Consider the following 19,879-nt stretch of genomic DNA (forward strand, 5'->3'; position numbering starts at 1 on the left):
GTACTGTGTTAATTGTTTTTTAAATGATGGGATTAATTTTAGAGGCCATTAGTTTGCACATTCATACAAAGAAAAACAATGGGTAAAGAGTAGTATTAATGCTTTATGGAGCAAATGTTATTCAAACAGCAGGGTATAGGAATACTACCATGCAAGATAGCTTTAGCATTCGCTCTTGTACAGAGAAGCACTCACTAAAGTTATTGGTGTAATCTGAGTCTCATCACTCAGCAAAAGTCATGCTTTTGCACTGACCTCAACACATGCATTAATTAAAGGGCCTGTCCCACTTTCACCACTCAATTCACAACCTTTTTTTACTCGTAGACATTTTTCATCAGGCTAGAAAAAACACCCCGACCTATTTGATGCCACGAGTACCTACAACTAGCCTGCTACGACCTACCCACGACCTCGTTACGACCATACTGCGAGTACGAGTCAAGGGCAAACTCAGCAGAGGTCGTGAGTTAGGTCATGAAAGTGGGACTGGCCCCTTTAAATCTCCAGCCAAAGTCAAACCATTTGTGAAACTTGACTGCGGCAAACTCGACAATTCTTGAATTCCTTGACTTTAAAAAAAAAAATCATGTAAAATGAATGAAAACATTGACAAAGTCAGGTTTTTATTGTTGCCTTGGGGCAAAATAAAAACTGCTTTGGGCTTTAGCAAGGCATCAAAGATTTGAGCAGTTCATCTAGGTTCAAGCTGTAATATTGACAGATATACAAAAATACAGAGAAGACACACAAAGATGAGTTCACTGCAACTAATTAAACAATTAAGTTCCTAGTTGCAGCAGCTTAACAAGCACATAATGCAATACTAACAGATAATTCATTATATATTTTTAAAATAGCAATAACTTAATTAATATTCATGCATGGGTTTACTTTGGAATGTCTGGTTTCCTCCCACGCTCCAAAGACGGACAGGTTTGTAGGTTCGAAGGGCCGAATGGCCTCCTCCTGCACCTATTTTCTATGTTTCTATGCTTAATTGGCTTGGTATGAGTGTAAATTGTCCCGTGTGTGTGTGTGTTGGGGTAGTGTAAGTGCGCTGGGATGGCTGGTCGGCAGGGATTCGATGGGCCGAAGGGCCAGTTCCCGCGCTGTATCTCTAAACTAAACCAAACTAAGTGAGAGACCGCATTGTGTTTCTTTGCTGTGTTAACCTTTGATATTTATGTCACTTCAGATATGTCACTATGCTGTGAACTCTAACATATATACTTCATCTATTGTGTAGACAGGTTCAGAAGGGAGCTCGGTGGATGGCCCCAGAACAGGCCAAATGGAAGAGGGGCCAACCGACCATGTTGGAGAAAGTAGGTTGAGGTTAGACATGGCTCCGAGCCTGGTGAATGGAGTATGCAGCCAAGAAGGGCAGCCCATTGCAGTCGACTCTGGTGAGTGGATGGAAGATCCGAGATTCCCTCAACACACCAACGGCAACATCGGCTGGGACGAGACTCAAGTGGTGAACCAAGTTCGGAACCATGTCAAGGAAGACCTCGGAGCCTCTGGGGACAACGGCCTCCTGGGGGACGACAGGAAACTATCCTCCTTCCCCGAGACAGCAGTGAGCTTACCTTTGTACAATTCACCAGCACACAACCCTCAGCCTTTGCAAAAGATGAACCTTACCGAGAAATGCAACGCAGAGATTAACAACAGCCTTGAACGAGTGCAGTTGATCCTCCCGATGAGCGATGAATGCACTCCCGATGATGACTTGAGCACTTTGACTTCTACATGGGGTCTTCCAAATAAACATGGGAAAAAAACGGTGCCCTACACTTGCGATGGCCCGGACTATCTCGAGTGGTTTGAGAGGAAAATCAAAGCTGTGATAGATGTGGGTGAGAACAGGACTTCTGAACTGTCTGACAAAACCAATGAGGTGCCTGTGGAAAATGGTGCTCTACAAAATCACATGTTGGGTTTGGAGGAGACCCTCCTCTTTGACTCCTCCGATGTCCCCCAGTATTCTCAGAATGCATTAAACATCGCGAAGGAGAAGAACATCAGCCTGCAGACGGCCATCGCCATCGAAGCACTTACGCAGCTGTCGTCAACCCTGCCGCAGCCGTTCCTGGAGTCCTCGCCACAGATAAACATCTCCTCGCAGACCGGCGATACGTCCTCCAGCTCCGTCGACGATAACCTCGCAGCGACCGATGAACTGCAGGACGATCGTCGCCCCGAGCAACGGCCCCCATCCCAGAATCCCGTGCTCCAGCAACCACTTCCGGGCCACCAGGCCTTCCCTGAATTCCAAGCCCACGAGCAAACTCCATGGGACCACCTCAAGAAACCGGCCCCCAGCGAAGCTCACTATGTCCCCCCGGCCTTGAAAACGTTGCAGGATCCCTTCAGCGGCTTCTCCAACTCGGTGGCCACTGTAAAGCACGATGACGCGGGGGCAAGCCGCGGGAACGAGGGACCCGGCGGTGAGGGGGGAGGGCAGGCGTGCAACATCGACCAGCCCAACGCCCCGCTGAACGACCCCATGAGCGAGTTGAAGCAGCTGTTGGACGGCAACAACGGGAACAAATACCCCGCGGCCCGGCTCAGAGCGCCCGGCGCGGCCGAGCACCACGACCTCACCGCCGCCAAAACCCAGCAAGACCTGCCCCTGCCGTTCCCCAACTTGCCCGCGGGCGCTGGCTTCTACGGGATGTTCCCCGAGCATCAGCAGCAGCAGTCCCTCCAATCTATGCAGCAGCTGCAAATGCACCAGAGGAGCAAGCACCAGAAGACGCAGGCAGCCTTGCAGCAACACCTCCACCACAAGCGCAACCTCTTCCAGGAGCAGAACCCGAAGCAGAACCACTTGCACCACGAGGAGGATCAGCAGCAGCAGCAGCAGCAGCAGCGGTGGTCCCACCACCAGCCGCACCTGAAGAGGCCCAAGCAAAAGAAGCCGGTACAGGAGAAGAGGAAGTTGCAGCCTCCGCAGAAGCAGCGCAAGGACGCGGCGCAGCTTCACAAGGCGCAGAACATCCAGCAGCAACTTTTCATGCACCAGCTCCAACAAATGCAACAGGGCAAACCGCAGCAGCAACAGCAGGACGCGCAGTGCCAACCCTTACCTCAGGCGAAGCAGGTTCCTGAAGGGTACCAGCAGGTGGGAACAACACACAACAGCTATGTGGCCGGCGAGAATCCACAACCCCAACTCTTCAAGGACTGCCCGATGCAGTCTGGGCTTCACCCGACTTCTGACGGTCCCCTCCAGAAACAACCGGAGAGTTCCAAGCCCGGCGTTCCTTGCGGGTCGCCCAACTTCGACGGGTCTGTTCCCCCAAAGATGTGCGCCCTCCAGCCAGATCCCTTCTCCTGTAGTCACAGGCACCCTCAGTCGCCCTCGCTGAAGAGCAGCCCCGTTCGGCAGCCGGAGACCCGTGCTGCCTCTGAGCCCCCCGCACCGCCCCTACTCCAGCAAGGCGAGATGCCCATGCACAGCCCCCGCTCCTTCGAGGAGAAGATTGAGGAGCTCTTGAAGCAGTTTGAGGCGGAATTTGAATGCAACTCAGCAGCGCAACATCAGCAGCAGCATCAGCAGCAGCAGCCCCAGTTCCCTGGCCACAACCACCCAACGTCTCAGGTAGAAACGAACGGAAACCAAACGCCCTCGGCCGGCCTGCACCACTACCTTCTCGACCGCCCAACACCCTCGGCTCCGAGCAGCCACAAGCGGATTCCTCATGAGCAGACTGGGTGCAAGCCGCCGCCGCTACAGGCTGACGACACACTGCGGGAAAATACAAAGTGTTTTAACAATTCTTTCCTGAGCGGGTCTTCGAAGCAAGTGAAAGTCGAATCCTCTGGTGCTATTACAGTTCTGTCCACTGTTTATTCCGGGGAGAATATGGAGGCGCAGTCCGAAGAAGGTACCCCCACAAAAAACACCCCTCTCAACCCATCGCTCAGTGGCTTTCTGGATTCTCCTTTGAAATATCTCAACACCCCGACTAAAAGCTTGCTGGACACCCCGTCCAAAAAGGCCCAAATGGAATTTCCAACGTGTGATTGTGTTGGTAAGTTTTTAAGGAGATAACCTTCTATTTATTTGACGACCGTCGCAAAATAACTTGAAGTGTGATTCTGTTGTTGTTAAACCTGGCCGTTTTCACAAGCCCGCTCTCCTGACTGTGTCACCTGCCCAGGTATTCCCACCAACTCACCGACTTATTCAGTTCTCAGACGATAGACACAAGACGCTGGGGTAACTCAGCGGGACAGGCAGCATCTCTGGGTAGAAGGAATGGGTGAAGCTTTGGGTCTCCCCTCCCTGCCCTCTCCTCTCTCTCCCCTCCCCCCCCCTCTCCCCCTTCCCCCCACTCTGTCCCCTGTCCCCCCCCCCTCTCCTCCCCCTCTCCCCCCCCTTGCCTGCACCCCCCCCCTGCCCTCCTTCTCCCCCCTCTCTCCCTCTCCCTCTCCCTCTCTCTCTCCCCTCCTCTCCCTCTCTCTCCCCCTCCCCCCCCCCTCTCTCCCTCCCCCCCCCCTCCCTCCTCTCCATCCCCCCCCTCCCCCCCTCTCCCCCCCCCTCCCCCCCCCCCCCCTCTCCCCCCCCCCTCCCCCCCCCCCCCCCTCCCCCCTCTCCCCCCTCCCCCTCTCCCCCTCCCCCTCTCCCTCCCCTCTCCCCCTCCCCCCTGTCACTCTCTCCCCTCTCCTCTCCCCTCTCTCTCACTTTCTCTCTCTCTGTCTACCTCTCTGTCTGCCTCCCTTTCTCTTCCTCTCTGACTGTCTCTGTCTCTCTCTCTCTCTCTCTCTTCCCCTCTCTCATATTCTTTCACTCCGTCTGTCTGTGTCTCTCTCGCTAATAATTTTCAAAGATTCCAGCTCCGGTTGGAACATTGTTGAAGGGTGATCCAGTGTGGATACATGCTGTGCCAGAGTCTAAGCCCACTTTTGTTGAAGTTTTTTCTAACTTTCCACAAAGCCTCTCCGCCTAATCCTTTTAAGTTGAGCTGATTGGTGGCAATATAATGCAGTTGTGTTCCCAGACTGGGGTTGGTTTTCACAGAAGTTGTGGAGGAAACCAAGCACGAACGATTCCTGGGAGAATAAAAAGCAGAGCCACTCAGAGAGAGAAGTCCATGTAACCATATAACCATATAACAACTACAGCACGGAAACAGGCCTCTCGGCCCTTCTAGTCCGTGCCGAACACTTATTCTCCCCATTGCATCAAAAAATCCCAGAGTATTATAAAGGACATTTGCCACCCCGGACACTCCCTGTTTGAACTGTTGCCGTCAGGCAGACGGTACAGATCTACAAGGACAAGGACGAACAGACTAAAAAACAGTTTTTACCCCACTGCTATAAAGGCACTAAATGTAGCCGCCAAGGAACGCAGGGGCGATACATACTAAGGGACTGTGGTACACTGTGAAATCGACAGAAGGATGGAGGGTTGGGTGTTTATGCGTGCTATTTTCATGATATTTATTTTAGTTGTTTATCTTTTAATATTTTACCTTGTATGTATCGTTAGCTTTTAGAAATGTTTGAATGGTGCACTGACTGGCTGACATTTTTAAATTTCGTTGTACATGGTCCATGTTACAATGACAATAAAGAAACTATTCTATTCTATGTCCCATCTACCTGCACTCAGACCATAACCCTCCATTCCTTTCCCGTCCATGTAACTATCCAATTTATTTTTAAATGATAAAATCGAACCTGCCTCCACCACTTCCACTGGAAGCTCATTCCACACAGCTGCCACTCTCTGAGTAAAGAAGTTCCCCTTCATGTTACCCCTAAACTTCTGTCCCTTAATTCTCAAGTCAAAGTCTGGACATTATTTTCCTGTTAAACTAAGTTTGATCCTTTTGTCATTTTTTGCATGTAGTATTTGTGTTGAGATTTTGTTCAGAGTAGGGTTTGACTTCTCTGCGGTGGAAAAGACAAAGGAGTCGAGCAAACCATTTTTAACACTTTCTCTGGTGTCTCTTGAGTCGGATGCTTCAATAAAATCAGACGTGTTGCTTTGTGGTCGAACGATTGCTGTGTGCCCATGTGGCAAGGGTCCAAATGGGCTGCATTTGCTGTCTCCCCCTCCGCACCTTAGCGGCTAAGACGTGCTACGCATGAGAAAGGCACACAGACTGTTTCTCGCTGGTCGTTGTCCTAAAACCAGGCTGGAACTTTTGTCTGCCTCCCCGCTAGACCCTTGCGCTTGGCATGAGCTGGTCTCTTTAATCTCCCCACACTGCATCGGGCTCGCTGGCTTGCAATGCCGTCACCATGGCAACAGAGGAGGCTTGGATCAGATCGACCAGCATGGCTGCGATTAATATGAAGGATGAATCGCAAGAATGATAATTAAAAGCGCCTTTTATTCCGGATTCTGCAGCAAAATGCTCTGTTCAAAATGCTGCCAACTCCATTAATATTGATCACTGCGGCAGCCCTGTCTACACAATAATTTCAAGGGAAGTCAGCGTGGTGAGATACTGCCCTGCCACAAAATGGCTGCAACAACTGGCTTCCTGTTAATTGTCACAATAGACAATAGGTGCAGGAGTAGAGGCCATTCGGCCCTTCGAGCCAGCACCGCCATTCAATGTGATCATGGCTGATCATCCCCAATCAGTGTCCCGTTCCTGCCTTCTCCCCATATTCCCCTGACCCCGCTATCTTTAAGAGCCCTATCTAGCTCTCTCTTGAAAGTATCCAGGGAACCGGCCTCCACCACCCTCTGAGGCAGAGAATTCCACAGACTCACCACTCTCCGTGAGAAAAAGTATTTCCTCGTCTCCGTTCTAAATGGCTTACCCCTTATTCTTAAACTGCGTGTGGCCCCTGGTTCTGGACTTCCCCAACATCGGGAACATGTTTCCTGCCTCTAGCGTGTCCAAGCCCTTAACAATCTTAGGTGTTTCAATGAGATCCCCTCTCGTTCTTCTAAACTCCAGAGTGTACAAGCCCAGCTGCTCCATTCTATCAACATATGACAGTCCCGCCATCCCGGGAATTAACCTTGTAAACCTACGCTGCACTCCCTCAATAGCAAGAATGCCCTTCCTCAAATTAGGGGACCAAAACTGCACACAATACTCCAGGTGTGGTCTCACTAGGGCTCTGTACAACTGCAGAAGGACCTCTTTGCTCCTGTATTCGACTCCTCTTGTTATAAAGGCCAACATGCCATTTGCTTTCTTCACTGCCTGCTGTTCCTGCATGCTTACTTTCATGGACTGATGTACAAGGACCCCCAGATCCCGTTGTACTTCCCCTTTTCCAACTTGACGCCATTTAGATAAAAAATGTCTATTGTTTATTGTAATTTAAAAAAAATTGGATTAATGTAGCATTAGTGGCATTTGGTGCTCAAAGAGCAGTGCAAATCCCATGGACCACATGGCTTGTTACCTTGCTGTGTGACTCAATAGGCTATTGAGGCTCTCCCGAGTTTGCCCTGATTCGAACTCGGAGATTTACGGTAATGGCCGCTCGTCGGTACTCGGGGCTCTCGTGGACATTTCTCATCACGTTGAAAAATCTTCACGAGTCTTCCCGTGCTTACCTGCCGTTAGCGGGTCTTCCTGAGTACCCGCCGTTAGCGTTACGAGCCGCTAAGGGACGTCCCCGAGCTCCGACGTACCCGCTACGTTCATTCTCCGTGCTTACCACGAGTTTGATTTTTTAAAAACTCGGGAGAGCTCTCGGAATGAACTCGTACCGTGGGACAGGGCCATTAGCGTGCGGGGATCGTTGGTCGATGTGGACTCGGTGGGCTGAAGCCCCCTCAACTAAAACTCGAAAACAGAATAACAATGGACATTGTTACTTGAACTGGGGCCCGCAAGTTAAGATAACTTGGAACCAAGCCCGTCAGGTAACCAGCGCCCAGTTTAGTGTTCTCACATCGGCTGTTTACAATCCAAATATAAGACTCTGAGGTGGGAACTGGGTGTAGCGTTCCCAAGTTTATTGATGATGTAAAATTGAGGTGGGAACGCAGACTGTGAGGAGGCTGGATGATGCTGTCAAGATGACGGAGTAGACACACTGAGTGAGTGGGCAAGACGGGCAGATGGAGGTTGGTGTGAAAATGCAAAGTTTATTTTTAGAGTAGGAAAAACTTTTTTTTGTTGCGTTAAAAAACGATTAAAAAATCATCCACTGTGTACAGATACAGGGGAAGAGGAATAACGTTTAGTGCAAGATAGAGTCCGATTGTCCGATGAAAGATAATCCCAGAGTCTTCAATGATATTATAACTTGCATTGAGTCAAGTTGTAGTTCAGTTTATTTAGTTCAGAGATACAGACAATTGACAATAGGTGCAGGAGTAGGCCATTCGGCCCTTCGAACCAGCACCGCCATTCAATGTGATCATGGCTGATCATCCCCAATCGGTACCACGTTCCTGCCTTCTCCCCATATTCCCCTGAGCCCTATCTAGCTCTCTCTTGAAATTATCCAGAGAACCAGCCTCCACCGCCCTCTGAGGCAGAGAATTCCACAGACTCACAACTCTCGGTGAGAAAAAGTGTTTCCTCGTCTCCGTTCTAAATGGCTTACCCCTTATTCTTAAACTGCGTGTGTGGCCCCTGGTTCTGGACTCCCCCAACATCGGGAACATGTTTCCTGCCTCTAGCGTGTCCAAGCCCTTAACAGTCTTATATGTTTACAGTGCGTAGACAGGCCCACTGAGTCAGTGCTAACCAGCGATCCTTGCACAGTAACACAACATTAACATTAACATTAACACAATGTTTACATTTACCAAGCCAATTAACCCACAAACTGTACGTTTTTGGAGTGTGGGAGGAAACCGAAGATCTCAGAGAAAACCCACGGGGAGAACGTGCAAACTCCGTACAGACAGCACCCGTAGTCGGGATCGAACCCTTGTCTCCGGCGCTGCATTTGCTGTAAGGCAGCAACTCTACCGCTGCGCCACCGAGACTGTCTATTAATTATACAACTAATAGACAATTCTTTTTGAGAGTTTTAGTTTGCCGACCAGTGATCCCAATACACTAACGCTATCCAACGTACTAGGGGACAATTTACAATCATTACCAAAGCCAATTATCCTACAAACGTGTGCGTTTTAATCCCACACTACAACAAAGCTTTCCACTGTACCTCGGCACACGTGACGCTCAACCAAACTACCTAAACTAATCAGTCTGAAGAAGGATTTTGGCCCGAAACGTTGCCTATTTCCTTCACTCCATAGATGCTGCTGCACTCGCTGAGTTTCTCCACCACTTTTGTCTACCCGAGTTTAGTTTAGTTTATTGTCATGTGTACAGTGAAAGAGCTTTCGTTGCATGCTAACCAGTCAGCGGAAAGACAGTACATTTACAATCCAGCCATTTACAGTGTACAGATACATGATAGAGGGAATAACGTTTCGTGCAAGGTAAAGTCCATTCAAAGATAGTCCGAGGTTCACCAATGAGGTAGATAGTAGTTCAGGACTGTTCTCTGGTTGTGGTAGGATGGTTCAGTTGCCTAATAACAGCTGGGAAGAAACAGTCCCTGAATCTGGAGGTGTGCGTTTTTACACTTCTGTACACTGGGAAGAAACTCACTCAACGGGCCGAATGGTCGCATCTTCTGCTTTTCTCTTACAAGTACTTTTACATAATGTTACTTGGGCTCTGAAGGAATTGAATTGCAGACTGTGCTCTCTGGAATGTCGAAGGTTAGAGGTGGTTTGATTAAACTGTTTGAGATGAATGAGGAACAGATGTGACAGAGAGATAGAGAGAAACTCTGTGTGTCAGCTGGGCTTTGGGGGGGGGGGGGGGGATAAGTGTCGAATAATTAAAGCCAGGTCTCTTGGGAATGAAGTCCCACCCACCTCCTCCCACGAAGGTGAAGAGAAGTGAGGAATTCCCTTTCACAATCTTGTAGTTATTTTTAACTGGGCCAATATCAATATTAAAGTTGAAACAAGTGCAGCGTGATGAGGCAGCGGTAGAGTTGCAGCCTCACGGCGCCAAAGATCCGGGTTCGATCGTGATATATATCGGATGCTATCTATATGGAGTTTGCAGGTTCTCCCGGGTGCCGCGCCGACTGGCGATCCCCGCACGCTAACACTACCCTACACGCGTCTTCTTTCATGTGGCGGGCACAGCCTGAAGTTATTGGACAACTTGGTCTATTTGATCTTCCGTCTGTGCACGTCGAGTCGATTGCATTAGTCGAAACCGGGCGGACCACCTGAAGGCTGCAATCTTCCACCCCACCCTACACACAAGGAACATTTACATTTATACAGAAGCCATTGATCCTACGACCTGGGCTTTTTTGGAGTGTGGGAGGAAACCGGAGAAAACCAACGCAGGTCACGTGGAGAACGTACAAACTCCGTACAGACAGCGCCCATAGTCAGGATCGAACCCGGGTCTCTTGCGCTGTAAGGCAGCAACTCTACCGCTGGCAGTACTCGTCGAGGATTTGAGCCGCTGACGTTTAAGGCTGCAGGTTACAGCTGGTAAAAACAGCCGAACATGCGGCCCTTTCTGTGGACTTTGGACCCAGACAAGAACTAAAGTGAAGTCAAGTCTGTGTCCATATTTAAGCAGTAAAATAAAGTCCGCTTTGGGCAAACAGGCAACCAAAACAGGAACCAGTGGCCAGATAGAGCCCAGATCAGTCCAAGTGTCATTACTTGTTGTCGAGCATGTTCACTGCCTACATTTTGATGTTGAAATCCGTGTGCTTCCATCTACTTCCTGACAACTCCCTACTTGGTTAACCATGTGTTGGCAGTCCCAAGGAGGCAACACTTAGTTTGAATCTTAATCAAAGGCAGGGCAAGGTCATGGAAAAAGCATTCTGTACCAGATGGACAACGTACCTTGATAATAATATCTACAACATTATCTTGCCGCTAGTATTTCTAACCCCTGTCTACTGCAGTTTGTACCCATGATAATTTAGTTTAGTTTAGTTTAGAGATACTGTGTGGAAACATCAAGTCCGCACCGACCAGCGATCCCCGCACATTAACACTATGCTAGGGAGAATTTTCATTTTCACCAAGCCAATTAACCTAAAACCCCATACGTCTTTGGAGTGTGGGAGGCAACCGAAGATCTTGGAGAAAACCCACGGGGAGAACGTGCAAACTCCGCACAGACAGCACCCGTAGTCGGGGTCAAACCTGGGTCTCTGGCGCTGTAGGGCAATCACTCTACTTCTGCGCCATATAAAATATCAGAAGGTACAGATGCTTGCTTAGAAATTCATTCTGCACTATAGTGAGCAGTTATGGGGCCCCATATCAAGTCAAGTCAAGTTTATTTGTCTATACACATATAAGATGTGCAGTGAAATGAAAGTGGCAATGCCTGTGGATTGTGCAATAACTACAGAACAGAATAGAACAGGATCAGTATTTACATATTAGGAAAAAAACAGCAATTTTAAAAAGACACAACACAACAGTAAGTTAGTCCCTGGTGAGATAAGAGTTTACAGTCCTAATGGCCAGTGGGAAATCCTCTCTCTTTTCACACCGTGACAGTGGAGGCGTTTGCCTGACCGTCGCAGCTGGAACAGTCCGTTGCTGGGGGGGAAGGGGTCCCCCATAATGTTGCTGGCTCTGGATCTGTACCTTCTGATGTATAGGTCCTGCAGGGGGGCGAGTGTAGTTCCCATAGCCGAACGCACGACTCTCTGCAGAGCCTTCCTGTCCTGAGCAGAGCAGTTCCCAAACCAGATTGTGATGTTTTCGGGCAAGATGCTTTCTGAGGAAGGATGCACTGGCGTTGGAGAGGTTCCAGAGGAGGTTTACGAGAATGATCCCAGGAATGAGTGGGTTAACGTGAGCGTTTGACGGGCACTTGGCCTGTACCTGGAGTTTAGAAGGATGATGGGGTACCTCATTGAAACTTACCGATTAGGGAAAGTCCTGGTTGTGGAGAGGATGCTTCCACTAGTGGGAGAGTCTAGGACCTGAGAGCGCAGCCACAGAATAAAAGGACGTACCTTTTACAAAGGAGATAAGAAGGAATTTCTTTCGGCAGACGGTGATGAATCTGTGGAATACATTGCCTCAAACGACAGGTTATTGATTAATTAGGGTTATGGGGAGAAGGCTGGAGACTGGCCTTTGAACCCACTGCGTCTATACAGACCAGCGATCCCCGAACACTTTACAGAAGGGAGTCTTGCATTGCACTACACCTATCCTGTATTACACTATCTCAAGCATAATCCTTTTCTGAGGCAACGGTTTCAAATTCTTCCCTCTCCCACTTAAATTCAAGATGAAAACCTTACTCCCCAAATAACGTGTGTAGGAAAGAACTGCAGATGCTGGTTTAAATCGAAGGTAAGGTTCACCAGACTGATTCCTGGGATGGTAGGACTTTCATATGAAGAAAGACTGGATAGACTCGGCTTGTACTCGCTAGAATTTAGAAGATTGAGGGGGGATTTTATAGTGACTTACAAAATCCCTAAGGGGTTGGACAGGCTAGATGCAGGAAGATTGTTCCCGATGTTGGGGAAGTCCAGAACTAGGGGTCACAGTTTAAGGATAAGAGGGAAGTCTTTTAGGACCGAGATGAGAAAATCATTTTTCACACAGAGAGTGGTGAATCTGTGGAATTCTCTGCCACAGAAGGTAGTTGAGGCCACAGTTCATTGGCTATATTTAAGAGGGAGTTAGATGTGGCCCTTGTGGCTAAAGGGATCAGGGGGTATGGAGAGAAGGCAGGGATGGGATACTGAGTTGGATGATCAGTCATGATCATATTGAATGGCGGTGCAGGTTCGAAGGGCCGAATGGCCTCCTCCTGCACCTATTTTCTATGTTTCTATGTAGACACAAAATGCCGGAGTAACTCAGATTCAGATTCAGACATCTCGGGTCATTTCGGGTCAGGACCCTTCTTCAGACTTTCCAAATAACATTACTTTCTCCTAACGATTCTCCCTCCCTGCCTGCCAGCTCCAAGATCATAATTTAACAGCAGCCAAGCACTTTATTTCGGCCCACCCTCAGTTTTTCTTTAGTGTCCTTCAATTTCCTCTCCCGAGGCCCGCTTACACAACAGTTGAGAAGGTTCCACCGCGTATGGAAAATACTTGAACAAGCCACCTCCTTCCTAATGGATTTGTTTTGGACTCTTTGATGCAGACTCTGGTCGGTCAACAGGAGATTGAAACGCTTCCAGAACGCTTCAAGCATGCAAGTGCAAGTCAGGTCAGCCTTTAGAATGTGCAGTCCTGACTACAGCGTGTTTTCCCGACAGTATCACAGCGCCCTATCAACCCACCACAGTTTCAAAGACTTCATCTGATGTTTTCCCTTCCCCTCTGCTTTTTTTCCCCTTTAGTTTAGATTGGAGATACAGCGCAGAAACAGGCCCCCCAGTCCCCGCAAATTAACACCAACCTACACACACTAGGGCCAATTTTACATTTGCACCAAGCCATTTAACCTACAGGCCTGTAGATCTTCGGGGTGTGGGAGGAAACTGAAGATCTCAGAGAAAACGCACACAGGTCACGGGGAGAACGTACAAACTCAGTACAGACAACCATAGTCAGGATCGAACCCTGGTCTCTGGCGCTGTAAGGCAGTAGCTCCACCTCATTGCCACCGGCAGAATTGCTGCCTTATGCCCCTGTCCCACTTAGGAGACCTGAACGGAAACCTCTGGAGACTTTGCGCCCCACCCAAGGTCTCCGTGCGGTTCCCGGAGGTTTTTGTCAGTCTCCCTACCTTCTTCCACTACCTGCAACCTCCAGCAACCTCTGGGAACCGCGGGGGGAATCCTCAAAGTCTCCAGAGGTTTCCGTTCAGGTTTCCTAAGTGGGACATGGGCATTACATCGCCAGGAACCCGGGGTACCATCCTGACTACGGGTGCTGTCTCTATGGAGTTTGTACGGACTCCCCGTGACCACATGGGTTTTCTCCGGGTGCTCTGGTTCCCTTCGACACTCCAAAGATGTACAGGCTTGTAGGTTAATTAGCTTCAGTAAAATTGTAACATTCTCCCTAGTGTGTGGGATAGTAATAGTGAACGGTGGGGGGGGATCGCTGGTCACCATGGTATAAGTGGCCTGTTCCCACGCTGTATATATAATGTCTAAAATCTAAAAAAAGTCCCACATTTTTTTTGCCAAAAATGATGTCAATGCATTCCACTGTAGCTGCGTTTAGAAATATACCGCTCTGGTAGATATGTTTTTATGAGTATGAAGTCACCATTTATAAGTGTTGCGCTGTATTAATATTTTCCAGTTTCTAATGTATTTGTTTGAAACAGTGAGTGGTGTCACCCAACTCTCCGCAGCTACCAACAATGCTTAGTAGAGACAAAGTGAGGATTTCCAAGTATTTTGCACATGATTTTCAAGCGCTGTTTGATGGATTGCCAATGTAGAGTAGATGGGGAAAATGTATCGTGAGCCCCTGTCCCACTTAGGTGATTTTTTCCGCTAGGTTGTCGCGGTCGTGAGTCGTCTCCTCAAGTCGCCCGAAGAGTCGTAACGTTTTTTCTGGTTGCCACTGGATTTTGAAAAGTTCAAAACTTTTCAATGACTGTAGACTGTGTTCCCCTGTCGTAGGTTGTATCGCCAGGTGACGTTGGTTGTTGCTGGTGCTGACTTCGGTGAATTCAATTGGTGACTACCTATGCCAACCTACGCCAAGCGGCGATAGGTACCAGCGACTGAATTGTCTGCAGTGTCTTCAGTTGTCGCCCACAGGGTCGTAGCTTGTCTCGGGTGGATCTAGGTTGACTTAGAAACATAGAAATTAGGTGCAGGAGTAGGCCATTCGGCCCTTCGAGCCTGCACCGCCATTCAATATGATCATGGCTGATCATCCAACTCAGTATCCCGTACCTGCCTTCTCTCCATACCCCCTGATCCCCTTAGCCACAAGGACCACATCTAACTCCCTCTTAAATATAGCCAATGAACTGGCCTCAACTACCCTCTGTGGCAGAGAGTTCCAGAGATTCACCACTCTCTGTGTGAAAAAAGTTCTTCTCATCTCAGTTTTAAAGGATTTCCCCTTTATCCTTAAGCTGTGACCCCTTGTCCTGGACTTCCCCAACATCGGGAACAATCTTCCTGCATCTAGCCTGTCCAACCCCTTAAGAATTTTGTAAGTTTCTATAAGATCCCCTCTCAATCTTCTAAATTCGAGTATCGCTGGTCGGCGCAGACTCGCCGCTGTTTCCACGCTGTGTCTCTAAACTAAACCAAACCGACCCCACTACGGCCAATATGATACCCGCAACTTCAGGCCAAATAGAAATCTTATTAAATGAAGGAATGATTGACCTGAGATTCCTGAGCAGAACACAAAGTACTGGAGCAGCTATGCAGGTCAGTCAGGACCTGTGGAAGAAGCATTATTTCAGGTCGGGATCCTTCCTCAGCCTTGAAGAAGGGTTCTGGTGCAACATGTCTGATGCCCATTCCCTCCACAGACGCTGCCTGACCCGCTAAGTTATTCCATTCCATTGTGTTTTACTGAAGATTTCAGCATCTGCGTTTTGTTGTGTCTCCACCTGGGATTCCTGGTAGAATGTTGCACCTTATCCTCCAGAAGTTGGGCAAGTCCCCAACAACTCTCACCAACTTCTACAGATGCGCCGTGGAGAGCATTTCATCGGGACGCATCACAGCGCGGTTTGGGAACAGCTCCATCCGAGACCGCAGGGAATTGTGGACGCAACCCAGACCATCACCCAAACCAACCTCCCTTCCATTGACTCCATTTATATCTCTCGCTGCCTCGGCAAGGCCAGCAGCATCAGCACCCCGGCCACTCCCTTTTCTCCCCTCTCCCATTAGGCAAAAGGTACAGAAATGTGAAAACGCACACCTCCAGATTCAGGGGCAGTTTCTTCCCAGCTGTTATCAGGCAACTGAACCATCCCACCACAACCAGAGAGCAGTGCTGAACTACTATCTACCTCATCGGTGACCCTCAGACTATCCTTGATCAGACTTTACTGGCTTTACCTTGCACTAAATATTATTCCCTGATCATGTGTCTGTACATTGCAAATGGCTTGATTGTAATCATGTATTGTCTTTCCGCTGACTGGTTAGCACGCAACAAAGGCTTTTCACTGTACCTCGATACACGTGACAATAAACGACTGAAACTGAACTGACGCGGGTTGATCAATATTGTTAATTTATTTGATGCCTTTGTGTTTGTTACAGAGCAAATCATTGAAAAAGAGGAAGGTCCTTATTACACTCACCTGGGATCTGGCCCGACAGTGGCATCAATAAGGGAACTGATGGAGGAGAGGTAGGTTGCTAACTCAGCATGGTGCGTGGCTCGTGGAGTGGATGAGAACCAAGGTGGGAGGTTAGAGATGAAACCCATCGCAAGCATGAGTGAAAGCCAACCATGACTGGAATTGAGAATAGTTCAATCGTAAGACACAGGGGCAGAATGAGGCCATTTGGGCCATTGAGTCTTCTGCACCATTCAATCATGGCTGGTCTAATTTTACCTCTCAACCCCATTCTCCTGCCTTCTCCCCGTAACCTTTGACGCCGTTACTAATCAAGAACCCATCAATCAAGTCAAGTCAGTTTATTTGTCACATACACATACGAGATGTGCAGTGAAATGAAAGTGGCAATGCTCGCGGACTTTTGTGCAAAAGACAAACGACAAAACAACCAAACAAATTATAAACACAATCATAACACACATATTCTTTTACATAATAAATAATGGAAGGAAAAAACGTTCTGTAGAGTTAGTCCCTGGTGAGATGGGCGTTTACAGTCCGAATTGCCTCTGGGAAGAAACTCCTTCTCAACCTCTCCGTTCTCACTGCGTGGCAACGGAGGCGATTGCCTGACCGTAGCAGCTGGAACAGTCCGTTGCAGGGGTGGAAGGGGTCTCCCATGATTTTGTTTGCTCTGGAGTTGCACCTCCTGTTGTATAGTTCCTCCGCCACGCCAACCACACAATCTCCGCCACGCCAATCAGCAATCACCCATCGATCACCCATTGATGGGACATGTTGGTCGGCATGGGTAAGTTGGGCCGAAGGGCCTGTTTCCATGCTGTATGACTCAATAACTCATTAGTTCTGAGTTGTCCCACTTTCACTTCCGCTCCCGACACATTCGGGGCAATTTACAGACCAATTAAGCAACGTCCTAGGGATGTGGGAGACCAGTGCACCTGGAGGAAGCCCCACGCGGTCACAGGGAAAACATGCAAACTCCACACAGACAGCACCCAAGGTCAGGTTCGAGCCAGGGTCTCTGTTGCTGTGAGGGAACAGCTCTACCAACTGCCTGAAAGTGCCACCCAATAATAAATGGAATAACAAATAAACAAAATGCCATCTTAAAAGATCAGCCAGTTATTGCAAGCACTCAAACAAATTTTCACGCCTATTTTCCCGCGAGGTGACTTAATGTTTCCTGAGCCACGCTTCCTCTGTCCATTCCATCCTGAGTTCGAGTTTGTATCCACATCTAAACTTTTTCCTGGTCTAAACTCCTGCAATTTCAGCGACAGGCATTCCAGGTTGAACAAGTTTAATTGGAACAGTGGAATCCAAATCAAAGCCAGATTTGGAGTGCAAGTGAAACTCTGGGAAAGTGGAATCGCAAGGGAGGACTTCAAAGAGCTGGGGCTTTATTCCAGATGAGGGTAAAATCACTTACAGTTGAGCCTGGTTTTGTGGGGTGGGGGGGGGGCTTCATAAGCCCCCGCCACTTAGCAACCACAACCCTGTTGCGACATTACTCGGTTTTCCCTCCCGGAGTGATCAGACGGCGAGCTTGAAAATAACTACTTTCACATGGGCTACACTTTCACATCTTGTTCTGCTCTGTGGAAAGCCCGGAGCTCCTCATGTGAGCGAGCTTCAACAAATGCCCCAGTGCTGCCCCACTTCCAAAGCATCCGCATTCTGACTCCGCTCGGCAAACGTGTCACAGAGGGCTGTGGAGTCCACAAGTCAATGGAATCTATTAAAAAAAATCTCCTTGATTAGTTCGGGGGTTATGGGGAGAAGGCAGGAGAATGGGGTTGAGAGGGAAAGATGGATCAGCCATGATTGAAACATAGAAACATAGAAATTAGGTGCAGGAGTAGGCCATTCGGCCCTTCGAGCCTGCACCGCCATTTAATATGATCATGGCTGATCATCCAACTCAGTATCCCGTACCTGCCTTCTCTCCATACCCTCTGATCCCCTTGGCCACAAGGGCCACATCTAACTCCCTCTTAAATATAGCCAATGAACTGTGGCCTCAACTACCCTCTGTGGCAGAGAGTTCCAGAGATTCACCACTCTCTGTGTGAAAAAAGTTCTCCTCATCTCGGTTTTAAAGGATTTCCCCCTTATCCTTAAGCTGTGACCCCTTGTCCTGGACTTCCCCAACATCGGGAACAATCTTCCTGCATCTAGCCTGTCCAACCCCTTAAGAATTTTGTAAGTTTCTATAAGATCCCCTCTCAATCTCCTAAATTCTAGAGAGTATAAACCAAGTCTATCCAGTCTTTCTTCATAAGACAGTCCTGACATCCCAGGAATCAGTCTGGTGAACCGTCTCTGCACTCCCTCTATGGCAAGTGGCGGACTAGACTCGATGGGCCGAATGGCCTAATTCTACTCCTGCAATTTATGAACATGAGATTTCAAAGGGTGTTGGGTATTGCTGCCAGAGGGGGTAGTGGAAGCAAGTATTATAACATCATTTAAAAGACACTTGGACAGGTTGATGGATTAGTGGGATGTAAAGGTTTAGTGGGATGTGGGCTAAAGGCAGGCAAGTGGTTGGAGCTTGGATGGGGCATCTTGGTCAATGTTGAATAAGTTAGGTCTTTATTCTCTGGAGCGCAGAAGGTTAAGGGGGGACCTGATAGAGGTCTTTAAAATGATGAGAGGGATAGACAGAGTTGATGTGGACAAGCTTTTCCCTTTGAGAATAGGGAAGATTCAAACAAGAGGACATGACTTCAGAATTAAGGGACAGAAGTTTAGGGGTAATATGAGGGGGAACATCTTTACGCAGAGAGTGGTGGCGGTGTGGAATGAGCTCCCAGTGGAAGTGGTGGAGGCAGGTTCATTGGTATCATTTAAAAATAAATTGGATAGGCATATGGATGAGAAGGGAATGGAGGGTTATGGTACGAGTGCAGGCAGGTGGGACTAAGGGGAAAAAAAATTTGTTCGGCACGGACTTGTAGGGCCGAGATGGCCTGTTTCCGTGCTGTAATTGTTATATGGTTATATGGTTAATGTGGGAAAGTTGGGCTGAAGTGTCTGTTTCTGTGCTCTAGGTCTCTATGATTCTAACTGGTTCTCTGGGAACAGCACAGAATCGCTCGTAGACTGTGACGTCAGATGGGATTTTGCTTCTCCTCAGTTCTGCATTTATTTTTAAATGATTCTTAATTTCTATCCACATGCGACTAACATTTAGAGCCACGAGGAACTGCGGGTTCTGGAATTGTCAGCAAAACACAAAGTGCTGGAGTAACAGGTCAGGCAGCAGCTGTGGGGGGATCGGACAGGCAATATTCCAGGGTTATGCCTCTGTCCCACTTAGGAAAACTGAACGGAAACCTCTGGGGACTTTGCGCCTGTGCGGTTCCCGGAGGTTTTTAGTCGGTCTCCCTACCTGCTTCCACTACCTGCAACCTCCGGCAACCACCTGCAACCTCCGGGAACCGCACGGAAACCTTGGGTGGGGCGCAAAGTCTCCAGAGGTTTCCGTTCAGGTTTCCTAAGTGGGACAAAGTTTAAGGATAAGGGGGAAATCCTTTAAAACCGAGATGAGAAGAACTTTTTTCACGCAGAGAGTGGTGAATCTCTGGAACTCTCTGCCACAGAGGGTAGTTGAGGCCACTTCATTGGCTATATTTAAGA

General features: G+C 48.6%; 1 protein-coding gene across 5 annotated transcripts in view; it reads left to right on the plus strand.

Annotated features, from left to right (window-relative positions):
- The window catches only part of LOC129713329 (methylcytosine dioxygenase tet3-like), a 154,981-nt gene that overhangs the window by 104,371 nt on the left and 30,731 nt on the right, over positions 1-19,879 (plus strand). For all 5 annotated transcript variants that reach the window (XM_055662302.1, XM_055662303.1, XM_055662305.1 and 2 more), the window contains 2 exons: positions 1,250-4,043; positions 16,191-16,281. In XM_055662302.1, the coding sequence (XP_055518277.1) occupies positions 1,250-4,043; positions 16,191-16,281 (2,885 nt within the window). The remainder of the gene's footprint in view (positions 1-1,249; positions 4,044-16,190; positions 16,282-19,879) is intronic.

This window comes from Leucoraja erinacea, chromosome 35 (assembly GCF_028641065.1).
Source record: "Leucoraja erinacea ecotype New England chromosome 35, Leri_hhj_1, whole genome shotgun sequence".
Taxonomy (NCBI): Eukaryota; Metazoa; Chordata; class Chondrichthyes; order Rajiformes; family Rajidae; genus Leucoraja; species Leucoraja erinaceus.